Genomic DNA, 22,027 nt, shown 5'->3' on the forward strand with positions numbered 1-22,027 from the left:
AATTACTAATCCTTGAATTCTTTCAAGCAAAAGTCAAATATTTCGTCAGTCCAGGATCTTTAATTTTAAGGGTTGGCGTTACTGCTTTTTTTTTTATTATTATTATCTTAAACTGAGTATCAAACGTTATGGGTGTTTGGACTGAACAAAACAGAGCAGTCATCTCGGGCTTCAGCTAATGATCTTTGGCTATGAAAATAACGCCAGTGATTTTTGGCACGTTTCCCCACTATGTTCTGACTGTTTATGGCAATACCAGTGGATGACTCCATTCATCGGCTGATTAATCGATGATGGTTGTTCGCTGCAGCTGTAATGAAGATGCTACTCTGCTGTCACACCGTTATATGAGACATTTACAGAGGAAAGAGTGACAAGTGGAGGCGCAAAGTGATGAGAGTCGTTGCTGTCAGCAGTCTCGTATTGTGAGGAGTTTTGCACCAGGTAAACAATACAAGGCATACATTAATAGTCTGCTAGAACGGTGGAGTTAACCAGGTAAGGCTTGGACTGGAGGCAGGTTTAAGGAACACGCGGAAAAAAAAGACGTTAGGCTCCTCGTTCGAACGTAGCAACCATTTACAACGTTATTTTACCGTTACTGCGTATTTGATGTGAGCCGTTAAATAGCCTGTAAAGAGTTAGCAGCTAGCTAACATCCCCGAAAATCACCAAGAGGGGTCAAACACCACCCAGGCTGAGGAAGACAGCGTTAAATCCCCTTGTCATAACGTTACACAGTCCAGAGGAAAAATATCTTGGCGTTCACAACAAAGACGAAACCGACTCACCATAGTAAGAGGAGGGGATGACCGTCTTTCTAGCCATGGCACTTGGTAGGATAGATGCAGCACCGTCGTCTTGGTTTTGGAGACCGCATATGAGAGTCGAGGTGAAGCGCGGTAGTTTTGGTGCCTTTCGGCGGTCCCGTCGTGAAATAAACACAGGAACCTGGAGAGGTCTCGGGCTCTTGGAGGATGCTTCGGCCACGCAGCTGAGCGTCAGTCGTGTTTACAGCGCGACGTCATTAATTATTCCAAAACCGTCTTAAAGGGGCCGCAGCGCACCGAGGCTGCTGCTGCTGCTGCCCAGTGTCCTGTTTCCCTTTGTTTGAACGAGATCTAAAGCCTTTGTGCACTTTCTCAGCTGACTAGAATATGTGTAGAATTTATATCAGCAATGCAAGAGAACAGATTGGACAGTGCACGCACTGCATGTGCATGTAAGAAGGATGGTGGTTTCCAAGTTGGTCTTTCTGGTTGATTAATAATACAAACTATAATGCAGGTATTATTTTTAGGTGGCAGTGGCATCTCAGTCCATACTGAGGCGTCCGGTGGAGAAACACTGACCTCAGCTGGGTTTTCTGTGATATTGCAGATATTTTTCTCTCCTCCCCCTCGAGTCTGTATCTGTCTGTGCTGCTCACTGGGGTGCATATGTGTCTTTCAAGACATAAAGCTTAGGTGAAGTCAGTGATGTCTCATTAGTGTAAACTTTCATGCAGTATCTCCTCTTTAAGGTTCTGTCCAGTAACTTTAATCAGGGTCTACAGTGATCTCATCTGTGACCCAAGTCCAAATTGCATGTCTTGAGTACAAACATTTAGTAGAAACACTTAAACATAAAGGTCCTGTACAACCACATGGACGTTTCCACGTATTCCTCCTTCCACTCAGACCTACCATCCTCAAGGATTTTCTTTCCTTTGAAAACCTGACAACCCAACCCATCTACACACCTGCTCCCACTTCCCTCATCTGCTCTGCATTTGACTGACCCCACCCTGATCACCTCCTCACCTACATCTTATTCCCTCTTCAACCACTCAATATACAGTATATACCAGCTCAGATCCATGTTACTATGAACCTCTTCATGATCTTGATTTTGGATTTCTTTCCTGCCCCTGTTAAGACTTGTTTGCCTGTTGGAACGCATTCCTGGTTTTGAGCCTTACCTGCTACTCTATAAGCCTTTGTACCTCCATTGGTGCAATTAAATAACTGAATGACATCAGCTCTGCTTAAGTCATCTGCATTTGAGTCCTTCTCCTGTATCCCTATAGCCCTTCTCACATCAGTCACGACAGAATTTATAATGATAAAAGGTGTAATGTCTCCCATCCAAACAATACTAACAACAGGGTTGGAGATATGTCAATTAATGAGAGGGGGGGGGGGGTAATTTTCTGGGACACACACCAGACTTAAGGTTAGGTATTAGGTTTAAGTGGGGTAAGGGCTGGGCTAAAATGTGATGGTTAAGGTAAGGGCCTGCAGAATGCAATAAGTCAATGCAGGTCATCACACACATAGAAGTAAAAGGTGTATGTGGCTTTGAATTACAAGAAGAAAAAAATTACATAGAGTGTATCTAGGGCCTCTAAATCCATTATTTCATCCATTATTAATCCATAATCAAATGTAGTAGAGGAAAAGGTACAACATTGCCCATTCGAAATGGAGTAAAAGTATTAAACCCCCCCCCCAAAAAATACTAAAAAATACTAAATAGAGAACTAAATCATGCTTATGTACAACACATCATTATGTGTTTTCCATATTTGCACTCTCACACAGACACACAATGGTTATGGGTTTTGAGAGTAGGTCATAGTGTCTATGACCATGAAGTGGCAGCAGAGACTGGAAATCATGCAGAGTAACGGGGAGATCCCAGGGGATGCAGGGAGAGATATTCATACAATATTAACAAAGTAAAATTGTGAAAGAATCATGTTTTATCTGTGACAGCTGCAGCCAAAGGCATTCAGCCTGGATGTTACCTGAATAATAATTGCCCATCGCCAAACATTATTCCTTCTTAATGGTAGAATGTCTAAAACATTAATATTTCATGAATTTAATGTAAGATTGGATTAGACACAGGGCAAGTAATTAGTATTACACACTGACATCTAAAAAGGGATTTCTCCTTTAGTGCTCCGCGCATGAAAGTAACAAGAGCTCTGGTTGCCAAAGGCCAGTCATTAAGAAGGGATTGACTTCCCCAGGACAGATCATATGTTGATGTGGCAGGATCACTGCCAGTGGTGCACAGGGAGAACCTGAATCACGTTATTGCCAAGTGCAATACATGTTATACAGTAAATGTAGAACAATTTGTCTCGGTGGCACAGATCCAGGCCAGTGGTTTTCAACCTAGAACTGCTCCTACAGATCTACATCCTACAGAGACCCACTGATACAAAAGACTGGGAAACAGCAGCACATCATAGGAGGAAGGAGGAAGGAGGAACGAGGAAGAAAACATAGTATGGTGGGCAGAAATTTAACAAATTGTTTTGCAGTCCTGTTTTTCAGGGAATTTCTGTTTATCGATGTCTGACTCAGTTGGGTTTTGATGCTATAAATAGATTGGTACGACTGCCAGATGGACCCTAGTTTTTTATAGCTCAGTTGGAAACATACCCACAAGAACACAAAGATTGATATAATTGAGGAACTTGTTATCTCTCTACCTATGTCCTGTTTTCCAACACATTTCTGTTTTTTAATGAACAGAGCTAAGCCATACAGAATTACGTTGTTCACGCATTACAAGGTCAAGCAAAGTATGTGTTCTTTGCCAGCAGTGGGAAGATTCACTAATCACCATTGCACAAGAACAATGACATTTCCATAGGTGAACTGTGTCCCCCTCTAACAATAAATGAATTGTCTTGAGTTGCCAGCCAATCTGCTTGTCATTCTGTGAAAATGATGGATGCCAACAGCTTGCTAATTACATAATCAAGAGAGTGCACAACAAATTTTGTGCCTGTTTTGGTATGCAGCCTTTTTCCACTTTCCAAAACAAAAAGTAATTCATTTCTCTGCAACAGTTGTCCTTCTGCAGTTTGGATTTAGATTTTTTTTATATATATATATAATCAGAGGCAGACGGAGATGCTCTCAACACAATAACCCTTTTTCTTTTTCATTCAGCGGTTACAATTGCTGCAGTTGCAATCACCCCTGCTGACTCCCTAAAAATTGAAATCCCCCAAGTCCCACCTTAAGGGAAGTGATTCAGTAGCGTTGTACAGCTGTAGCATCACTGCATTAATGAGCAGCAGAGATACAGAGAGCACCAGGTGATTGGATGTGTTTTTTTTTCAATCAACTGGATAAATGCAATTCAGAGAAATGTATATATTGCACATTGGGTAACAGTAAATTGCATCTGTGATTGGTAGGGATGCCAGCTGATGATCTGTCTGTTAGTAGAGACAATTTGCAAAGAGAATGAAGACATATCCCACTCTTCAGGTTGGGGACAATATAATGAGATCAAACAAACTGTTGCTTTTGGCACAGCAAGTGGGTGCAAACAGAGCAGATTCTTTCACACATGTATTTGGCTCTGCACAGACAGACAGTCCCCTGGTGGCTCACTGAATAGGAGGTTCGAGTTAATTAAAAAAGGTTGTGTTCCACAGACATTTTCTTTGCCCTTGTGTGCGTGTGTGTGTGTGTGTGTGGGGGTGATGTTTTGAGATCCATATGAGTCCTCAGGGACACTTCTAATCAAAACACATAGACTGCCAGCCACCTAATCCTCTGAATTCACAATGATGAGGTGCATTATGAGGCACTGCTCCACAGTGACACACATAGTTTGGTGATTACAATAATTCTAGTAGTGATCTGGCCATATGGTGCCAAAGAAAGCAGTAGAGAGACTGAAACAGGGGAAAAGTCATTAAAAAAACAAAGGTGTGAATATTTCATACAGCAGATCTTTTGGAAATAATCAATATTCCGACAAGATCTCTTCAATAGCTGGCTTTTACTGTAACAAGAGCTCAAAGAAATGATTGTATATTATCTCTATTTTAGCTACCTCACACTAGCGTCCATCTATATGTAGGACTGAGTTTAAAATTGTATTGATCGCTGTCAAACCAACAAATGACCTGGCTCCTTAATAGCTTCTATTTCAGAGCGCTCAGATCAGTAGATAACGGTTTTAGCTGTTGGAGAGGCTAAATAAAAGACATAAAACATTGTGCACAGGACTCTCAGACTTCAGAACGGTTACACTAATGTAGCTGGGGATCTGTTTTTTTTTTTTTGCCACATGGAAATTCAATTCCTGGTTTAAAAATCAATTAAAATTTCGTTTTATGTCAGGATTTTGGGGTTTTTTCCCCTCGTGAGTTGAGTGAAATTTATTTCTATGTTTGTATCATTGTTTTCCTGTAACTCTCCCAATGTACAGTGTGTGTCTTAAACTGTATTTTTGACTCTTTAATTTTGAAACCCTTCCTATGTAGCAAGAGACATTCATTACTTCCATTTAAATAACCTTCTTTTATGGTGATATTATATATATTCCGAAAGGGGTTGCCAACCTTTTTTGGCTTGCGGCACTATAATTAAGCACAGCTGACTGGAGACCCTTCATCACATGTGTTGGAGCCATGAGAAGTTCTATCAAAGAGTGATGTTCCTTTATTTCCAGTATTTTCACAGAAACTATAATTATATTATATTATATTATGTTTGAATCACTGTAACCTGTTCCATATTAGTTTGCTTGCTTGATATCACATTGTATCATTATATCTTGTGTCATCTTGTATAACATAATATTCTGCATGAAACACTGTATCTAGTTTTCACATAAAAAGCCAATTAATCTAGAAAGGCAGTTGTTTGAATTTGGGAAGACATGCTGTTCCCTCTGTAGCTTTCAAGTAGGCTATCCTGATTTTCCTTACAGCATCTGGTCTGCCCACGGACAGATGTATTGGTTTTCAGATAAATTACTTATCAATTCCAACAAAGGCAACAGACAGGTTTCCGTTTGTGAAGTGAGGCTTGCTGAGGAATGACTAGAACAACACATGAACACTGTGATGCCAGCTCAGAGGGCGTCTATAAAAAGGCTCATTCCCCATTTCCCTGCTCCTCCTAACTAGATTACAGCCTCCAGCTAATCTGTCTCCCATGAGGAGCTTGAGCTGCTCAAGTTGGCGTGACAAATAAGTTAAATAGTTTTCCTGTCCTTAAATGGGATGTCCTAAAATCTACTTGAATGATACAAAAAATGGTGATACACTGTACCAGGAATAGTTGTCAGTATATTCTGTATCATTCACCATTGGAGAACTATAGTGATCTTATCATAACTTTCATCTTCGTGCAATGAAATTTCAAAACAGATAAGAATTTAGACTAGAGTTACCAGCATGAAGCATGCACCCACAGAACCAAAGAATCAAGACAGCCACTGCCACAGCATTTAACAGAGATTCATAAACTAAGAGAGGCTGTCAGTCAGGGGTTGTGTACAGAACGAATGAGGGACACACAGGCGGTGGACGCTTTTCTCATCACTGTCGTTTACTCATCCTCCAGCAGTAATGTCAGTCAGGCGGTAGATACCATTTTGTAGCCTTGAGTTTGGCTTCATGGGTGTCACCATCTTGGTTTTTTGGAGCCAGAAGTGAGGTTTATTCCAAAAAGACAGCCACTGCATACACTAATTTATCATCTTTTTTTTTATTTACTAAATAAACATCATGCTGTATTGAAGAAGACTTGAAACTGGCGGCCATAAACTCATAGACTTGGAAGCTACTTCCACTTCTTTTACACAGTCTATGGTCAGGCAGCACGCTCATGCGAAGGGAGAGAGTGGGATATTTTCTATTAGATACTTTTGAAATCTAGCTACTCTTGCTAGTTTCTCCAGCTATGCAGGGCTCTGCCTTTAAATGCAACTGTAACACCTATTTATACTGTGCAGCGCATGACTTCATCTGACCTACAAAAGGCATAAGGCCATGAGGATGAAGACTACACACCTGTCACCTCCACGAAGAACAGAAATCCTCAAATGGATTGAAAAATGGGAGTGTATGATGGGAAAAATAACTTCATTAAAAACAGCTGTGACCAGCAAAACATTTCCTATACAACATCAAGGGTTGGGTCGCATTAAAATGCGAGGATGGACTTCATGCTGAAAGTTAAATGTTTGAAAGGTTTTGATGTTTGGGTAGACTAAGATTTTTGGATGCTAACATTTACACAATGAGCAAACTGCTTAACACGTCTGAGAATAATACATTTCTTTAGAAAACATTCATCTGCACTTGAATGCGTCACACAAATTTGAAAATATTTGTTATGCTAAATGAAAGCAATTAAAATGGAGCTGTTTCACACACTGTGTTGAGAATACTGACCATCAATTTAAGAATTTAATTGTAAAGGAACATATTATTGAACTTATATACAGATACATACAAATGTGTAATTATGTCTCTACAAACACACATTTGAATGAATGTAATCACCATCTCCCGAAGCCCCAGTGAAGCCTGAAACCGAGGTAAGCCGGGAAGTGGAGTGGTTTAGGACCATGAGGAGCACAGTGTTGACTGAGGGCGTCCCTGTGGAGGAGAGCATGGGAAAAGAGTAGTGGAGCGTCGTTTTCTTTCACTGCGAGCTGATCCCACTGATGCTGCCGCTCCAGTGTTGCATGCTGAGGAGTCCCAACACTCTGTGAGAGAGCTTTAGCCCCGTTAGAATGAAGGCTCGTGCTGCGGGTGGAAAACGGGGGAAATGAAGATGAAGATAAGAGTGGTAATTATGAATGAGACCTGCAGGAAATATCACTGTAATGTTCCTTTGGGTGGGAGGGGGAGCTTCAGTGTTTTTGCCGCTCAGAAGAGAGTTACATCCTGAGCTGTCATTGTTTAGTCTGCTGTGACCTAACTGCACTTTGTATTTTATTTTCATCTTTAGCAGTACCTTAATTTGATTTTATTCCACAAAGATAATCCCAATGGAGAGTAAGGATTGTTATTGTTTTCTGCAGAAGGAGAAGTAATCATAAAACATGCTTAAATTCAGGTATTTCTGCACCACTCTTCCCCTGTTTGTCACCCTGTTGACAGAGCATGTTGAGCGCATTTGAGTGGCACAGCTGACATTTCATGGGCAGCGTGGCAGGAGAGAACAGCTGTTATAATTGTGTGTCTGCTTTGGAAGCTGACATTTAATCAGCGGTGAATTCTTGACCAAAAAGAATGCATTTCTTCTCCTGAAGCTGATTTTTCTAAATCCAAAGCTCTGACTCCATGTCGCTTTTATGATCTATTTGAACTTCTGTCTTACATCTCATCTCTACAGTGCAAAGGGGTTAGCGGCATCATCCTCGTCACCATGGTTACCAGTTTTATGTTGGTGTACAACAGCAGCTCTGGCGACAGATCACACCCCTCGCCTGCTTCACCATTATCATCCCACCGTTCAGATGGTCCATCCAGCACAAAGACGGAGAGACCGCACAGACTCCCAAAATCAACACTTGAGGGGTACACAGGTGTCATGGATCATAAGGTAAATATGCACCATCTGTGCGCTGTGAGACAATCTGTCTGCTTACCCAATTTCATACACAATGATCAAACACAATGATGATGTTGCAACCGGTTCTTGTTTGTTTGAAACATTTAAGTATTTGTGCTATTTCAGCACACAAGTGCAAACTAATGCATAGAAGAAGAAGATCTGTATGATCACTTGTTTTATTGAACAGAGCCTATGCCATTATGCTTGGATGCCATTTTTCTTTTTTTGAAAAGTAAGAAACAAAATCTCTTGAACTTCCAAAGAGATATAAGATGCAGGAAGGTGTTGATGGCATGAGGCTACAACATTCAGCCTCCACCAGAGAGATGCTGGTTATACCTCAGCTTGGTAGTGTGCGTTCCAACTAAAGTAGTGGTGGCGTTTGGGAGGAGGGATCAGGTTCTGGTCAGTGCATCAGGCGCCTGCATGGAGATGAGAGTGGGATTCGGGGTAGCGGCATTACTGGCAGGTGAAAAGAGGCTGGTGACTTTTAAACATTTTGGAGGAAGCACGTGGAAGCCAACTGTGGAGACGTGAGTGACAAGCAGCACATGAGACTTTGTATTACCAAACTGAGAGGAAAAACAACACAAAGAGGAGTAGAATTGTCACCTTATATTGCCGGGGATGTTCGTCTGACATGTTTTGCTCGATACACCGATTCAGTCACTGCATTACACACGGTCCTCTAACATGACAGCAGTGCCTTTAACTGTGTTCAAGGGATTTGAACTCACCCAGTGCATCTGGACATGTTTTGGGTCTGATGTATTTCTGACATATGTGTGGAGTACCTAGCCTGTGAAAACATCAGTTGCTGTGGCACTTTTGTACATATGCAATACAAAGTGCACCTAATCTGTATTCTGCTGTCATCCAGGTAAAGCAGAGAGACTGGAGTGTGAAGGTAGAGATCAGGTATGCACTGAAAATGGCTTTTTGAAGCTTTGAGTGCTGCCAGGGAGAACTGAAAAATCCTTCTTTGCATGTTTGACTTGTGTATGACATTATATCATTAGCCATCCACACGGCTGAATCCGATGTTCAGGTTTTTTCAGTTAGTGTAATACATTGATTATTGTCGTATTTCATTTTTATGTTCTTAAGGCAGTGCACTGCTTTTGCAATAACAGTGAAGTTCTCTAAATGTGGCAGTTGCAATTGTGTAGTAATTTCTGTTAATGAGCAAAAGCTTCACAGTAAATTTGGAGGTTATTTCAGCTTTGTTGCCCCCTGTAAGGCTTGAGTAATATCAATTAATCTCTTAAACGTTAAACTCAAAAGCTGAATTTCCTGTGATGGTACTATCTCTAAATTCTTTCTGTAGTTTACTTCGCTTCTTGATTCATAATTAATGTGTCCACCATGAAATATTTACAGACAAAAGCACTTAAAACAGGATGAGTTTCTTCTAGAGCGCCTACTCAAGACATCACCGCTGAAATGTCTTGGTCATGTAAGCGCCACAGTCAGTGTTATTGTAAAGCAGCGGCCTATCATTCAGACCCAGCACAGTGTTACAGACAGCTCATTCAGGTAGATAGATCATTCAGACAGCGTAATGTCTCCCTTCAGTGAGAAAGATACGCGGCGAAGCATAGCAGAGTGGAAAAGACATCACGTTGCTCAGGCAGCACTGCGTAGAGGAGGGTTTGGAAGGAAAAGGGTATTGGTTACCTCATTGGCTGTGTGTCTTGTCTTAGCCAGACTCTAAGTTCAGGGCTCCTCTGAGATGTTGTATCCCTCGCCAGAGTCCTTTAACAATCAATAAAAAAGAAACACAGATTCACAGATTCTTAAGAGAAATAAGAGGCATCTGATTCAATTTTCAGAGGGTTTTTTTTTTTGCAGTGGAAGCACTTTATTATTCACAGTCTTTCCTGGCTGTCCACCTCCTCCTGGCAGACGGCTGATTCATGATGGATCCACACTGTGACATTTTCATACTGCTTAGTGTCACTCTGGTTCCGCTCCCATGGGAGCTTCTTGCTCTGCTGCTGCTACAGCACCCTCAGACAGAGCTGGGGGAATGACTAACGAGAGCAGACCTGCTGTAGGATCTGAGGAGTGGGTGGATCAGTCTGTACGGTTCCCTTTGGGGCCATCTGAGGTCTGCTGCTGCTGCTGCTGCTGCTGCTGCTGGAGGGAATCTTGGCTTTGGCCCAAGCGCACACACATACAAGGTTACACACACATTTTCGCTGGTGCATGCATGCAGAAAACCCCATGCAAATGCTCAGATGTATTAAAGTTTTATGTCCTCATCAAACCCAAGGATGCTTGAAAATGTATGGAGAGCTCTACCCAATGTACCTGCTGGACCCTGTTTATGGCTTGTGTTAACTTATGTGCATATCTTGCTTGCATGGGCTGTGATTTCACTAAGGTGGGTGGTTAGCTGTGGCTGCTTCGCTCCTTTATGTCTCACCCAAGGAGGTGCAAAACACCCAGCACACATTAATCACTAAAACCGTGCTGCTTCATGTAGCTGAGGGTTAAAAGGTAGACGTTTGGCTTTTATTTAGTCCTTTCGGTGCTTAATGGTGATATGAAAACAGCAGCGAAATAGCAGTGTTAGCAACCCAGAAATCAATATACTGTGAGATCTGTCTTCAAAGTCATAGTGAACATTTATTTGGGATATTTTGAAGAATTTCCTCAGAGTCTGTTCTTTATGTTTCTCTGTCTGCCTTCTGCAATGTCTGCAGCTTTTTGTGAGACATCCTACTGTACTATGTATTTCTTTTCTCTGACAAGCCACAGTAATTAGAGCTGCAGAGTTGAATAGACTCTTTCAAATACACACACACACACAAACATATTTGAGTTTGAACACCTTAAATAGACAGCCGTTCTTCTGCTTTGCTGCCCATCTTCTCTCCCTCTCTGATGTTTTGCTGATGCCAGTTAAAGAGATGTTGACCTTTGAAGAGCTGTCAGCAGAATCAATCTGCATTGGCCTTTATGCGCTCTAGCCACAAAGCCTGTGTGAGATCATGAATGTGGGTTGAGCGTTTATGCCAGTTTGTGGTGTGCCTACTTATTATGGGCAATACCTTTATGTGCTCTGACAGCCTTTAACGCAGGCAGCCTGGGAGAAATAGATGTCATTACAGAGTCAGTTATGCAAAAATTCTCCTAACTACAGAAACCTCTTTCTAACACACAATTAAAGTCTTATTCAACAGGTTTGTTAATGTGCAGCTTTACTATGAATTATATGCAGGGTATGTAAATAAATTCCACTCAAAGTAAGGTTTGAGATTACATTATCAGGTGTCATCCTCAGAGTGACATTACACGGGCCAGATTTTCTCTCTCATATACTTTAAGGCCCCTTTACACCTGGTAGTAACATATGATTTGTATCTGGATCCATTATCTGGACAATGACATCCGATCCACTGTTCTTTGCATTTGCACCCGGTGTTAAAATGCCTTCTCTGTATCTCGACTGAGCTCGCACTGCGATCAGATCTGATGTGCTGCTAACATGCATCCACCCAATTCTCTCTGTCTCAGGTCGACTAGATGAAGAAACAGAAAGAAACAGGCACCTTTTATCTCGACTTCATTCCCTCAGATTGAGAACAGAGCAACTTGAATGTGTGTCACCAGGAGGAGTTTAATGAGATCTCAACTGTCAGGAGGATTTGGTTGTAATTAATTGGTCTCTGAGAAATGAAAGTGGCGCCGATCATTAAGCCCGCGCACCACACAGCAGGTGCCACTTAATCCACTTTGAAATTATTATTTCACTCATTCACTACTCTCCCTACAAAAGACGATCAGTAGCTTATTCTATAAGTAAACTGAGATGTAGGACACTTCATCACTTCATTGGGACAACTCTAGAGATTTGTTTGTTGACAATAAGAAACTTATTGAGTAATGCCAGCCATATCCTTTAAATCCATGCTTAACAATAACAATAGGGCCTTTTTGTTCTTTAATAACAACTCTCTGGGATGCAGGCAGAGACTGGAGGATTGGAGGCACTGATGCAATATTAGAGGCTAACTGATAGGGTTTGCGCTGAAGGCAATTATGATCCTTGGTGCCCCTGGGAAGCATATAAACAGGATCATACTGATGAGTCAGTATGTGGGCAGTAATTGACTGGGACTAGGACCAGAGACATTCCCCTAAGTGCTTCTTCTTCCTCTTTTGCTGCTCTGAACGCCACTGCACTCTTTTTTTTACACACTCTCCTTATTGAATTTTCCAAGTTATAAACAAAAAAATGCCCAAAGATACACAACAAATGCACAAGGAAAAAAGCTCAATACAGTAAACAATATGTCTGCCTTCTGAAACACAACCCACTCACAAAGCCTGCCCCTCCCTCCCCTACAGCCTACAACAACAAACATATAAGTAATAAAGTGTAGGAAATGCAATGTTAAACAAAAACAAAGAAATTACATGAATACATGAAAATTAATATGCTGATACAACTTACAGCGCTCTATTAGCAACTTTTTATCCAATGGAAAAATAGGATATACTGTGGGGCAAAAAAGTATTTAGTCAGCCACCAATTGTGCAAGTTCTCCCACTTAAAAAGATGAGAGAGGCCTGTAATTTTCATTATAGGTACACTTCAACTATGAGAGACAGAATGAGAAAAAAAAAATCCAGAAAATCACATTGTCTGATTTTTAAAGAATTTATTTGCAAATTATAGTGGTATATACATGGCCCCATTCATTCTCTCCTTTATACGGATCAGTCATCCTGGTCCCTTTGCAGAAAAACAGCCCCAAAGCATGATGTTTCCACCCCCATGCTTCACAGTAGGTATGGTGTTCTTTGGATGCAACTCAGCATTCTTTCTCCTCCAAACACGTTTTTACCAAAAAGTTCTATTTTGGTTTCATCTGACCATATGACATTCTCCCAATCCTCTTCTGGATCATCCAAATGCTCTCTAGCAAACTTCAGACGGGCCTGGACATGTACTGGCTTAAGCAGGGGGACACGTCTGGCACTGCAGGATTTGAGTCCCTGGCGGCGTAGTGTGTTACCGATGGTAGCCTTTGTTACTTTGGTCCCAGCTCTCTGCAGGTCATTCACTAGGTCCCCCCGTGTGGTTCTGGGATTTTTGCTCACCGTTCTTGTGATCATTTTGACCCCATGGGGTGAGATCTTGCGTGGAGCCCCAGATCGAGGGAGATTATCAGTGATCTTGTATGTCTTCCATTTTCTAATAATTGCTCCCACAGTTGATTTCTTCACACCAAGCTGCTTACCTATTGCAGATTCAGTCTTCCCAGCCTGGTGCAGGTCTACAATTTTGTTTCTGGTGTCCTTTGACAGCTCTTTGGTCTTGGCCATAGTGGAGTTTGGAGTGTGACTGTTTGAGGTTGTGGACAGGTGTCTTTTATACTGATAACGAGTTCAAACAGGTGCCATTAATACAGGTAACGAGTGGAGGACAGAGGAGCCTCTTAAAGAAGAAGTTACAGGTCTGTGAGAGCCAGAAATCTTGCTTGTTTGTAGGTGACCAAATACTTATTTTACCGAGGAATTTACCAATTAATTCATTAAAATGTGTGTACAATGTGATTTCCTGGATTCTTTCCCCCCATTCTGTCTCTCATAGTTGAAGTGTACCTATGATGAAAATTACAGGCCTCTCTCATCTTTTTAAGTGGGAGAACTTCCACAATTGGTGGCTGACTAAATACTTTTTTGCCCCACTGTAAAAGGTGTCCACATATTCTTTTAAGTTTGCTCTCATGGTAAATTAGATTCTCGCTGTGTGGAAAGGCATTGCATTGTGTTTGGATGAAACTTGCTATCAATAAAACTGAGTGCAAGATAAATGATGCTTTATTGCTAATCACACAAACTCCACATACATGCAAATCCTTATTTAAAATTGAATCCAATTTTCCATGTCAGGTCCCAAAGGCCACGCCTATCAAAGCTGGAATAAGGGATAGCTGGACAATATGGCAGCCATTATCAAAGGACTTCGTGGGCCATAGTATTTTCTAAATTGTGATCGGATTTTAGGCCTATGCAATATGACAGGGCTGGTAGCTCAACTGCAGTATCTACAGAGATTTGTAAGGGAATGCTAGAGAGATCAATAAAACTACAGCAGCAAATCTGTAATGTAGGATGGGACAGTGCAGTTACCATCATCCTATTGTCTAAGACATACAGTAGCATACAAACCTATAATAATGAAGCACGGAAACATGTTTGCATGTTATCCATCCAGAATCAGTCGAATCAGGGACCAGATAAAATGAAACTGGCATTCTAATCAAAAGGAACCAAATACTAAATGAACTGTGAATCATTGCTTTTATATCAAGTTATACAAAGTGCACATATTAAAGTATGATTAGAGTTCAGTGTAAATACCATGAAAGTATGAACACCAATGCCTTAACTAGAAAAAAGAGTTAAAGCAAAATGTCGCAGCCAGTGTATCATTCAGTTGGCTGGGCTGCACAAACACATTCAAAAAGCACATGTGGAGATGTTTTAACGTCGCCATGACACCGGGAGTCTCACCAAAGACTCTTTTTAATCCAGTTGCCATAACATCAGAGTTCACTCAGCCTTGTAAGGCTGATGCTGTCGCCTCGTTGGATCTTGTTTATCAAGGAAAACGTATTGGTTACGAGGTTGTGCATTATTCATTTAAGTAGACAGCCCTATGTCCTCATGATGGAGTGCAAACTCAGTGTGTGTGTGGGAGTCAGCAAGTGTCCAAGTGCTAGTTGGTTCTCAAATGAAAGGACCACTGTGTTAATTGAAGGCTAATTATGAGTAAAAAATATCTGCATGTAATATCCAATACATAACACCCATGTATTCATTAATTCATTCAATAACCTGCAGGTTGTATCATCAGCTGTCTGCCATCAGAAACATTCTTCATCTGAATCTGAAAGCCCTTCTCAATGGGATACGAGCTCTAAAAGTGGCTATTTCTCAGCATAGTCAAGCTGTCAGAAGCTGGCACTGGAGCTTCAGCATCACCGTCAAGGACACTTTTATTATTTCACAGTCTCTTCAAGCTACAACACACCGGCTATGCAACCTTCAATTGCCTTTTACCAGTTCAACACATTCCCTGACTTTCAAAGTGATTAAAAGTTTCTGGGGAGTAATTGTTTGGACAGTGCTGAGGGGGAAGTGCTCTCGCTCTGTTGTATGTAGACGAAGAAATAGCTTTGAGGACTGTGATTTTTTTCCCCTGCTATGGCAGGGAGGGTGTGTTTGTGCAGTGAAGCGCGTAATTTGCTCCAGCCTACCTGTTACTGAGGGAAGGGGTCTTCTTACAGAGAGTGCAAACACGCTCAGACGGAAAATGGTTTGTGTTGGGCAGCGCGTTGGGGAATGGAAATACTTGTTCCTCAATGCAAAGAGACTGTGATTGTGCGTGTATAGAGGGGATTACTACTGGTTTTGAATCCAGACACTTTAGACAGTTGCAGACTCTTGTCATAAAAATGTGATTGTGTTACATATCTGCAGCCACATCGAGTTCTTCACAAAGAGGTCATTCAAGACCACCCACCCACACACACACACACACACACACTAGGCATTCATTCAGTGCGGGGTCACAGAGATTATGGGAGAGTATTATAAATATAGCAGTGGGAGCAGCACAGCCTGAGGCGCTGGTAATAACACCTGTATGTATGTGCACACACACATGCGTAGACGAACACACACATCCCCACCTCTGAACCTGATGGAGTGTGAAGCTCAGAGCACAGTTCAGAATGCCAATGTAGCTCTCTATTAAGGTTGGGAATAATTCATGTGAGGGGTCTCTGGGTTTCTTCTGTCAGATCATTCAATCCCAGCTCACCTTTTTCAACTTTGAAAACCTGGTCGGCATGAACACACGGTCGAAATAATGCAAACCAATTCAACGGCTGTGCAATACATATGACATTTACAAAGCTTACATACATGAGTGATCTGGATTTTGTATATGAGAGCAATTTCTGACCACATCTGCATATGCATTCCTTGTTTCATGGAGGAGAACATGGCTCTGATGCTCTGTTTGACAGGATGAATATACTGTCTAATGTGTATTCATGATATTCCTACAAAATCCAAGTTATGTACAGACTGGCCTCTGCTCTACTGTCAACTACCATAATCTGCAGCGCATTTGAATAATAGGAATACCTGTCAGAACAGCCCATTACCAGTCTGGCTGCTCAGATCTGTGACAGTTACACTTTATTCAGATTCTATTTAGTTAGAATATGTGCTCGGTGAAAAACTACATTAACCTGTGAATACAAATCTAAAGGGTCTGGAATTAAATCCCAAAGTTTGGGCTACATTATCAGAGATGCTTTTTTTTAAAGCTTGTGTCATGTCTACATGTGCTGTTGTACAGACTGAACTCTTTTGGGCACTATGTTTTTATCTCTTGGCAGCCATAATTCTATGGTCAAGCCAAGGATTTGACTTGACTTTGACTTGACCTTGATGGCTACTGATTGCAGGTTTATCCCTCCCTGTTGCAACTTTATCATTTTGCTGCTTATTAGCCACAATACGGATCTATGGATGACAGTGTCAATCTATTAGATCTTGGTGACTGACCTTTTCTTTTGCTCAACAACTGGTGATGAAAAGCCTCGGTTGTACTTTGCATTTAGTGCTAATTAGCAAATGTTAGAATGCTAACACAATTAACTTAGATGGTGAACATGGTAAACATCATGTTAGAATAATTGGAATAGACTTGATGCATTCTCAAATGCCATATACTGTAATCTTTATAATGCCTTAATGAATTTATACTCTGGATTAAAACAAATCTTTTGCTCTGCAGCCTCTGAAGATGCACTGCAGAACTTGTGCCCTGGTGACCAGCTCCGGACAACTAATTCAGAGCAAGAGAGGCACAGAAATCGACCGGTCTGAGTGTGTAATCCGTATGAATGATGCTCCGAGCATAGGCTATCAGCAGGATGTTGGCCGACGCACAAGCTTGCGTGTTATAGCCCACTCCAGCCTGCAGAGGGTGCTACGGAGCCGACAGGAGCTGCTTAACGCGAGCCAAGACACAGTGTTCATCTTCTGGGGACCCAGCAGCTGCATGAGACGGGACGGAAAAGGCCACGTTTACAACAACCTCAGGCTGTTAAACCAGCTACTGCCTAAACTTAAAATCTACATCATTTCACGGATCAAGATGCTGAAATTTGATGAACTATTCAAAAAGGAAACAGGGATTGATAGGTAAATGTACAGAATCAGTTTGCTATGGTGTGACCTAACTGAGACAAACAGTAAATCTGTGTGCACGAAAAAAAAAACCAAAAGAGAAGCAAAACCAAAAAAAAAGTCTTCAGCTTATGACTTGCTCACAAAAGAAGAGCTCTAAACACTCAAATCATTATTAACAGGATATAGATTAAAACTAGTCTGTTATGTCTGAAAGGATTTGAAGGGATTTAATTCATGCTGGGTTAACAGTTGTCCCACTAATACCAGGCTTAGGCTTAGTATTGAAAAGTATTCCGTATGTATGTATTAAGGCATTTCCAGAAGTGGCTGAACATCAGAAAGAAACACATTTCACTTCAGTGTCATTCGGATTTCGCCACAAGTGTTAAGTTTCCACAGTTATCGAGAACAGAAAACAATGTGGTGAATAAGCATGAATCAGTATCTTTTAGTGGGGACTCACAAATTATTTACTGAAAGTGAAAACAGAAACGATGGCTTAGATAACACAGAAAATAGAGCACAGATAAATGAGACTTACATGAAAGATCCAAATGTTGCATCGAATCAATAAGCAGTGAAGATAAGGAGTCCTAACAGATTCTGCTTACCCTCGTCCTGCAGCTCTGCTTGGCAGCAATAGGATCTTTAGAATAATACATAAATATGTATAATATCAGGATTTTCATGGTTTTGATGCAAAGACTTAAACACACAACTTATGCATTGCAAAGACAACAGGACATCACATACATTTTCAGTACATTGTAAATGTAACATGTACATGCTATGCAAGCAGAACAATTTTTATCAACATACTGTAAATATGACGTATGTGTTGCATACCAAACAGGATTTTGATGTATTAAGACCACCAGGCTAATTGATTCATTTGTATACTGAATATGAAACAGATGCACGTTTTCTTGCCTTTGACACATGAAAGTTACGTTACATTTTCATACATGGCACTAGTACCTGTACTGCATTCAAATGTCTAACTGAATACGATCTTTCAAAACAACATAGATAACATTGATTCGGCTAGTCATAAATTCATTTGCATGTGAACAGGCCCTCAGGAAGATAAGAGGACTTTGCATTCGAATGGTGAATCCAATTACTTCAGCTTTCGTGTAAGCAAAGTCGACTCATTGATATTCATTTATATTTGTGTACAAGGCATAGAAACAAAGACAGTCTTTCATCTACAGTCTACTAGCCTTCATCTGTATTTATCTTTGAAAAGATGATTGATCAGTTGAAATCTAAAATAAAATGTTCACAGCTTTAATCTTGTCACATTTGATCAGTAAGTCTTTTGGAAGCAGTCAGCACTACTAATATTTTACACTGGGCGATTCTGGATGTAGTAAAAATGGTGATCTTCCCTTGTCTTTTGTCCAGGAAGAGCTCCAACTCCTGGCTGAGTACCGGCTGGTTCACCATGGCCATAGCCCTGGAGCTGTGTGAAAGGATCAACGTGTATGGCATGGTGCCTCCTGATTTCTGCAGGTAGGATCAGATTATTTCTAAAGTATGAGGGTGCTGAGCAATTTTGCACACAAGTAGAAAGCTACAAATACCAAACTACCAATACTTAATGGCATTTGAATTTGCTAAGCAGGCTAGTCTGTCATTTCAAACCAAACAAACCAAACAGATGATTATAACAAATGATTACTCATTTATTTAAGTTTAACACATCTTTCTACTTTATCCTCAACAATGTCATCTTTACACCTGCATTTAATGATTTTATGGCCACTTGGGGGCAATGGAAACAAGCTGAGAAAAAAAAACAAGGCAATAAGCTGAAAGATGCTACAAAGTTTCCGAAAGCAGAAGGTAACTATGGTGATAATTCTCTGTGGGTTCATCTCTACAAGCTACACCTTTCACATACACAGTCATTTGATTCATTGGTGATATGAAAATATTGCTAACAGCAGCCTTATCTTTATCATCCCTGTAGGGAAATTTGTCAACTTCAATGTACATGTACAAAAATAGAACCTGAAATACAAAAAAACATACTAAAATGCATGAAATTATAAAACATATCACACATATAAGCATTTGCTAAAGCTTATCATGTAATGCAAGGTTACATAAAGTACAATATACTTCAAGTGACAGCATAGCACTCAGCCATAAGAGTTGGAGTAGATCCCACTCCAGCCATTATCATCCAGTCTATGAGCCGATTACTCCTCACTGCTAATTAGCAGTCATATTGTGTCGTCTTATCTGTGCCTTCACAAGTCCATTTGAATGTTCAACAAAGAGACACAATGAGAGTGGTGATGTATGGTAATGTTTTGGAGCCCGTGAAAGCTTCTTTTTTTTAATATAAATTATATGTGACAATGAAATGCAGAAAACACAAAACCATCAAGGTCTTTGAAAAATAAACAAGGCAAAGTCTGTTTTAATTGTCGGTTTCCTAGTAACAGTGTTCACATGACTTAATTACCTCAACGCCAAAAACATTGTGTCCTTGACTTTTCAGGTCAGACCTCATGACTTTCATTTGAAGGCATCAGAAGTTTTAAGGAAAAGAAAAAATATGATCTGACCTTGTTAATTATTATTAGAGATAAAGAACCTTCAATATAATGCTCAATTTCATGTACTATTTTTTAACAAATGGCAAAAAAGTAAGACTGATATAGGGACAAAATATACCAGGAAACCTCCACACACTGAATCAACCAAATAATAGTAAATAATAATAATGCTTTAACACTTTTTTTTTTTTTGCAATTTATGCATTTTTTGGAAAAACACCAAAGTTTTAACATAATGCCCAAACACTTTTGAATAGTCGCTCTCTGCAACATCCTGTTAAATTATACATCTCAGACTCGTACCCTGTCCTCAGGCCATAAGTTTTCGGTTTGACTTCCTGTCTGAGCAGGCGGCGCAAACAGTGCATGAAACGGATGAGACGCTCTTTTGTGCTGCAGCTGTGATTTGTGTACTGACAACATGGATGTGTTTCTACATAAAATCCTTGTCTAGTACATCTTTAATGCTGTCCCCATCTTGTAATGACAATATAACATTTACTCCCCACAGTGACAACGTCAGGAGTATTGCCATGCAGTCAGGCTGGTAAAATGACTGTGATTTCAGTGCCACTGGAAAATGTTCTTCTTGACATTTGACTGTAAAAATCATGTGTTTCTCTGAAAGGTTTAAAATACAAAGCACAACTGTAAAATGTGCCTGTTTAACATTCAGATTCACTGGAGATAGAAGAATAATTTGGCTAATGTTGCCCTCACATGAACATAGGACAGTTGGATATTCATAGAGAAATTCAGTCCAAATTGAATTGACTCTCATGTGGTTGATTCTTCCACTGAGCTTGTTGTGACTGTGAGTATCAGAAGAATAAGATGATGCATAATGAACACATCTTTGAGCCCAGATTCTTCTGATCTCTCTGTTTTTCTTTGTTCCCGTCTCCATTTTCTTCCCCACTGTGACTCGCTTCCTCCCCCCTCTCCCCCCACCCCCATCTCATAATTATCCCCACTCTATTTCCACATCCCTCCCTCACACTTTGACTTTCATGTCTTTTCATGCTTTTGCTCCTCTCCTCGGCTCCGGTGTAGATCCACCTCCCATCCCTCCGTGCCGTATCATTACTATGAGCCCTCGGGGCCCGACGAGTGCTCCATGTATCTCTCCCACGAGAGGAGCCGACGGGGAAGCCACCACCGCTTCATCACGGAGAAGACGGTCTTTGCAAACTGGGCTCGAACCCTCAACATCCAGTTTTACCAGCCAGACTGGAAGCCCGCTGCTGTCCTCACCAGCAGCAACAGCTCGTACTTTCCAGCTCCAGCTGGATCCTGAGAGTCACTATTCCCAGCAGAGTGGAATATGTGTGTGGACAGTTTCCAGCATGCAGATTCCCTCTCTGGCTGATATGAATGCATGAGACAGCAGTAGGACAGAACAAGCAACTGTTGTGGCTGTTAGCCTACTGCCTAAGCAGCTTGGCAGAATGGGATCATTGCATAATAGCAGCACAAAGCCTCAACAATGTTTTGGAAGTGTAGCTATAATAGGATGAATTTCATACTGGAATCAAAGCCATGGAGGCTGGCTCAAGTGTGTTTTTTAGCTGCTTTAATAACGCTCGAGCTGTCAGAGGAGACAGACAGCAAGGCAGTATGCCACTGCAATAACTGCAGTGATTTTCATTAATTTAAACTGAATACAGATTCAATGGGGACACTGAGGTCACGGCCTCATTATGTCTGGGAGTTTGGCAGTTTTAATGACCTGAGGAGAAGTTTCACACATAAATTAAGCATAGTGTTCTTTCGAAGCTGATTGGGGCAGTCATTTATTTATACATTTATCCCTTTCACCAATACAATATTCACAATATAAACAACAATGACAACACA

General features: G+C 40.9%; 2 protein-coding genes across 2 annotated transcripts in view; one reads left to right on the top strand and one right to left on the bottom strand.

Moving 5' to 3' along the window:
* The window catches only part of slc44a5b (solute carrier family 44 member 5b), a 31,730-nt gene extending 30,755 nt beyond the window's left edge, over positions 1–975 (bottom strand). The window contains exon 1 of the mRNA XM_070831836.1: positions 792–975. Within this exon, the coding sequence (XP_070687937.1) occupies positions 792–828 (37 nt within the window). The 5' untranslated portion in view covers positions 829–975. The remainder of the gene's footprint in view (positions 1–791) is intronic.
* Positions 976–7,586: 6,611 nt separating this feature from the next.
* Positions 7,587–21,467, top strand: st6galnac5b (ST6 (alpha-N-acetyl-neuraminyl-2,3-beta-galactosyl-1,3)-N-acetylgalactosaminide alpha-2,6-sialyltransferase 5b). Its single transcript, XM_070831850.1, has 5 exons — positions 7,587–7,601; positions 8,151–8,360; positions 17,203–17,612; positions 19,008–19,115; positions 21,224–21,467. The coding sequence occupies exons 1-5, from the start codon at positions 7,587–7,589 to the stop codon at positions 21,465–21,467; spliced, it is 987 nt and encodes a 328-aa protein (XP_070687951.1).
* The last annotated feature ends 560 nt before the right edge of the window (positions 21,468–22,027 follow it).

This window comes from Pempheris klunzingeri, chromosome 6, assembly GCF_042242105.1.
Source record: "Pempheris klunzingeri isolate RE-2024b chromosome 6, fPemKlu1.hap1, whole genome shotgun sequence".
NCBI lineage: Eukaryota > Metazoa > Chordata > Actinopteri > Acropomatiformes > Pempheridae > Pempheris > Pempheris klunzingeri.

Coding starts and splice junctions, on each gene's coding strand:
- st6galnac5b (XM_070831850.1), top strand. Junction 8,361..17,202: donor CAGGTGTCATGGATCATAAG/GTAAATATGCAC, acceptor TTTGCTCTGCAG/CCTCTGAAGATGCACTGCAG. Junction 17,613..19,007: donor AAGGAAACAGGGATTGATAG/GTAAATGTACAG, acceptor TCTTTTGTCCAG/GAAGAGCTCCAACTCCTGGC.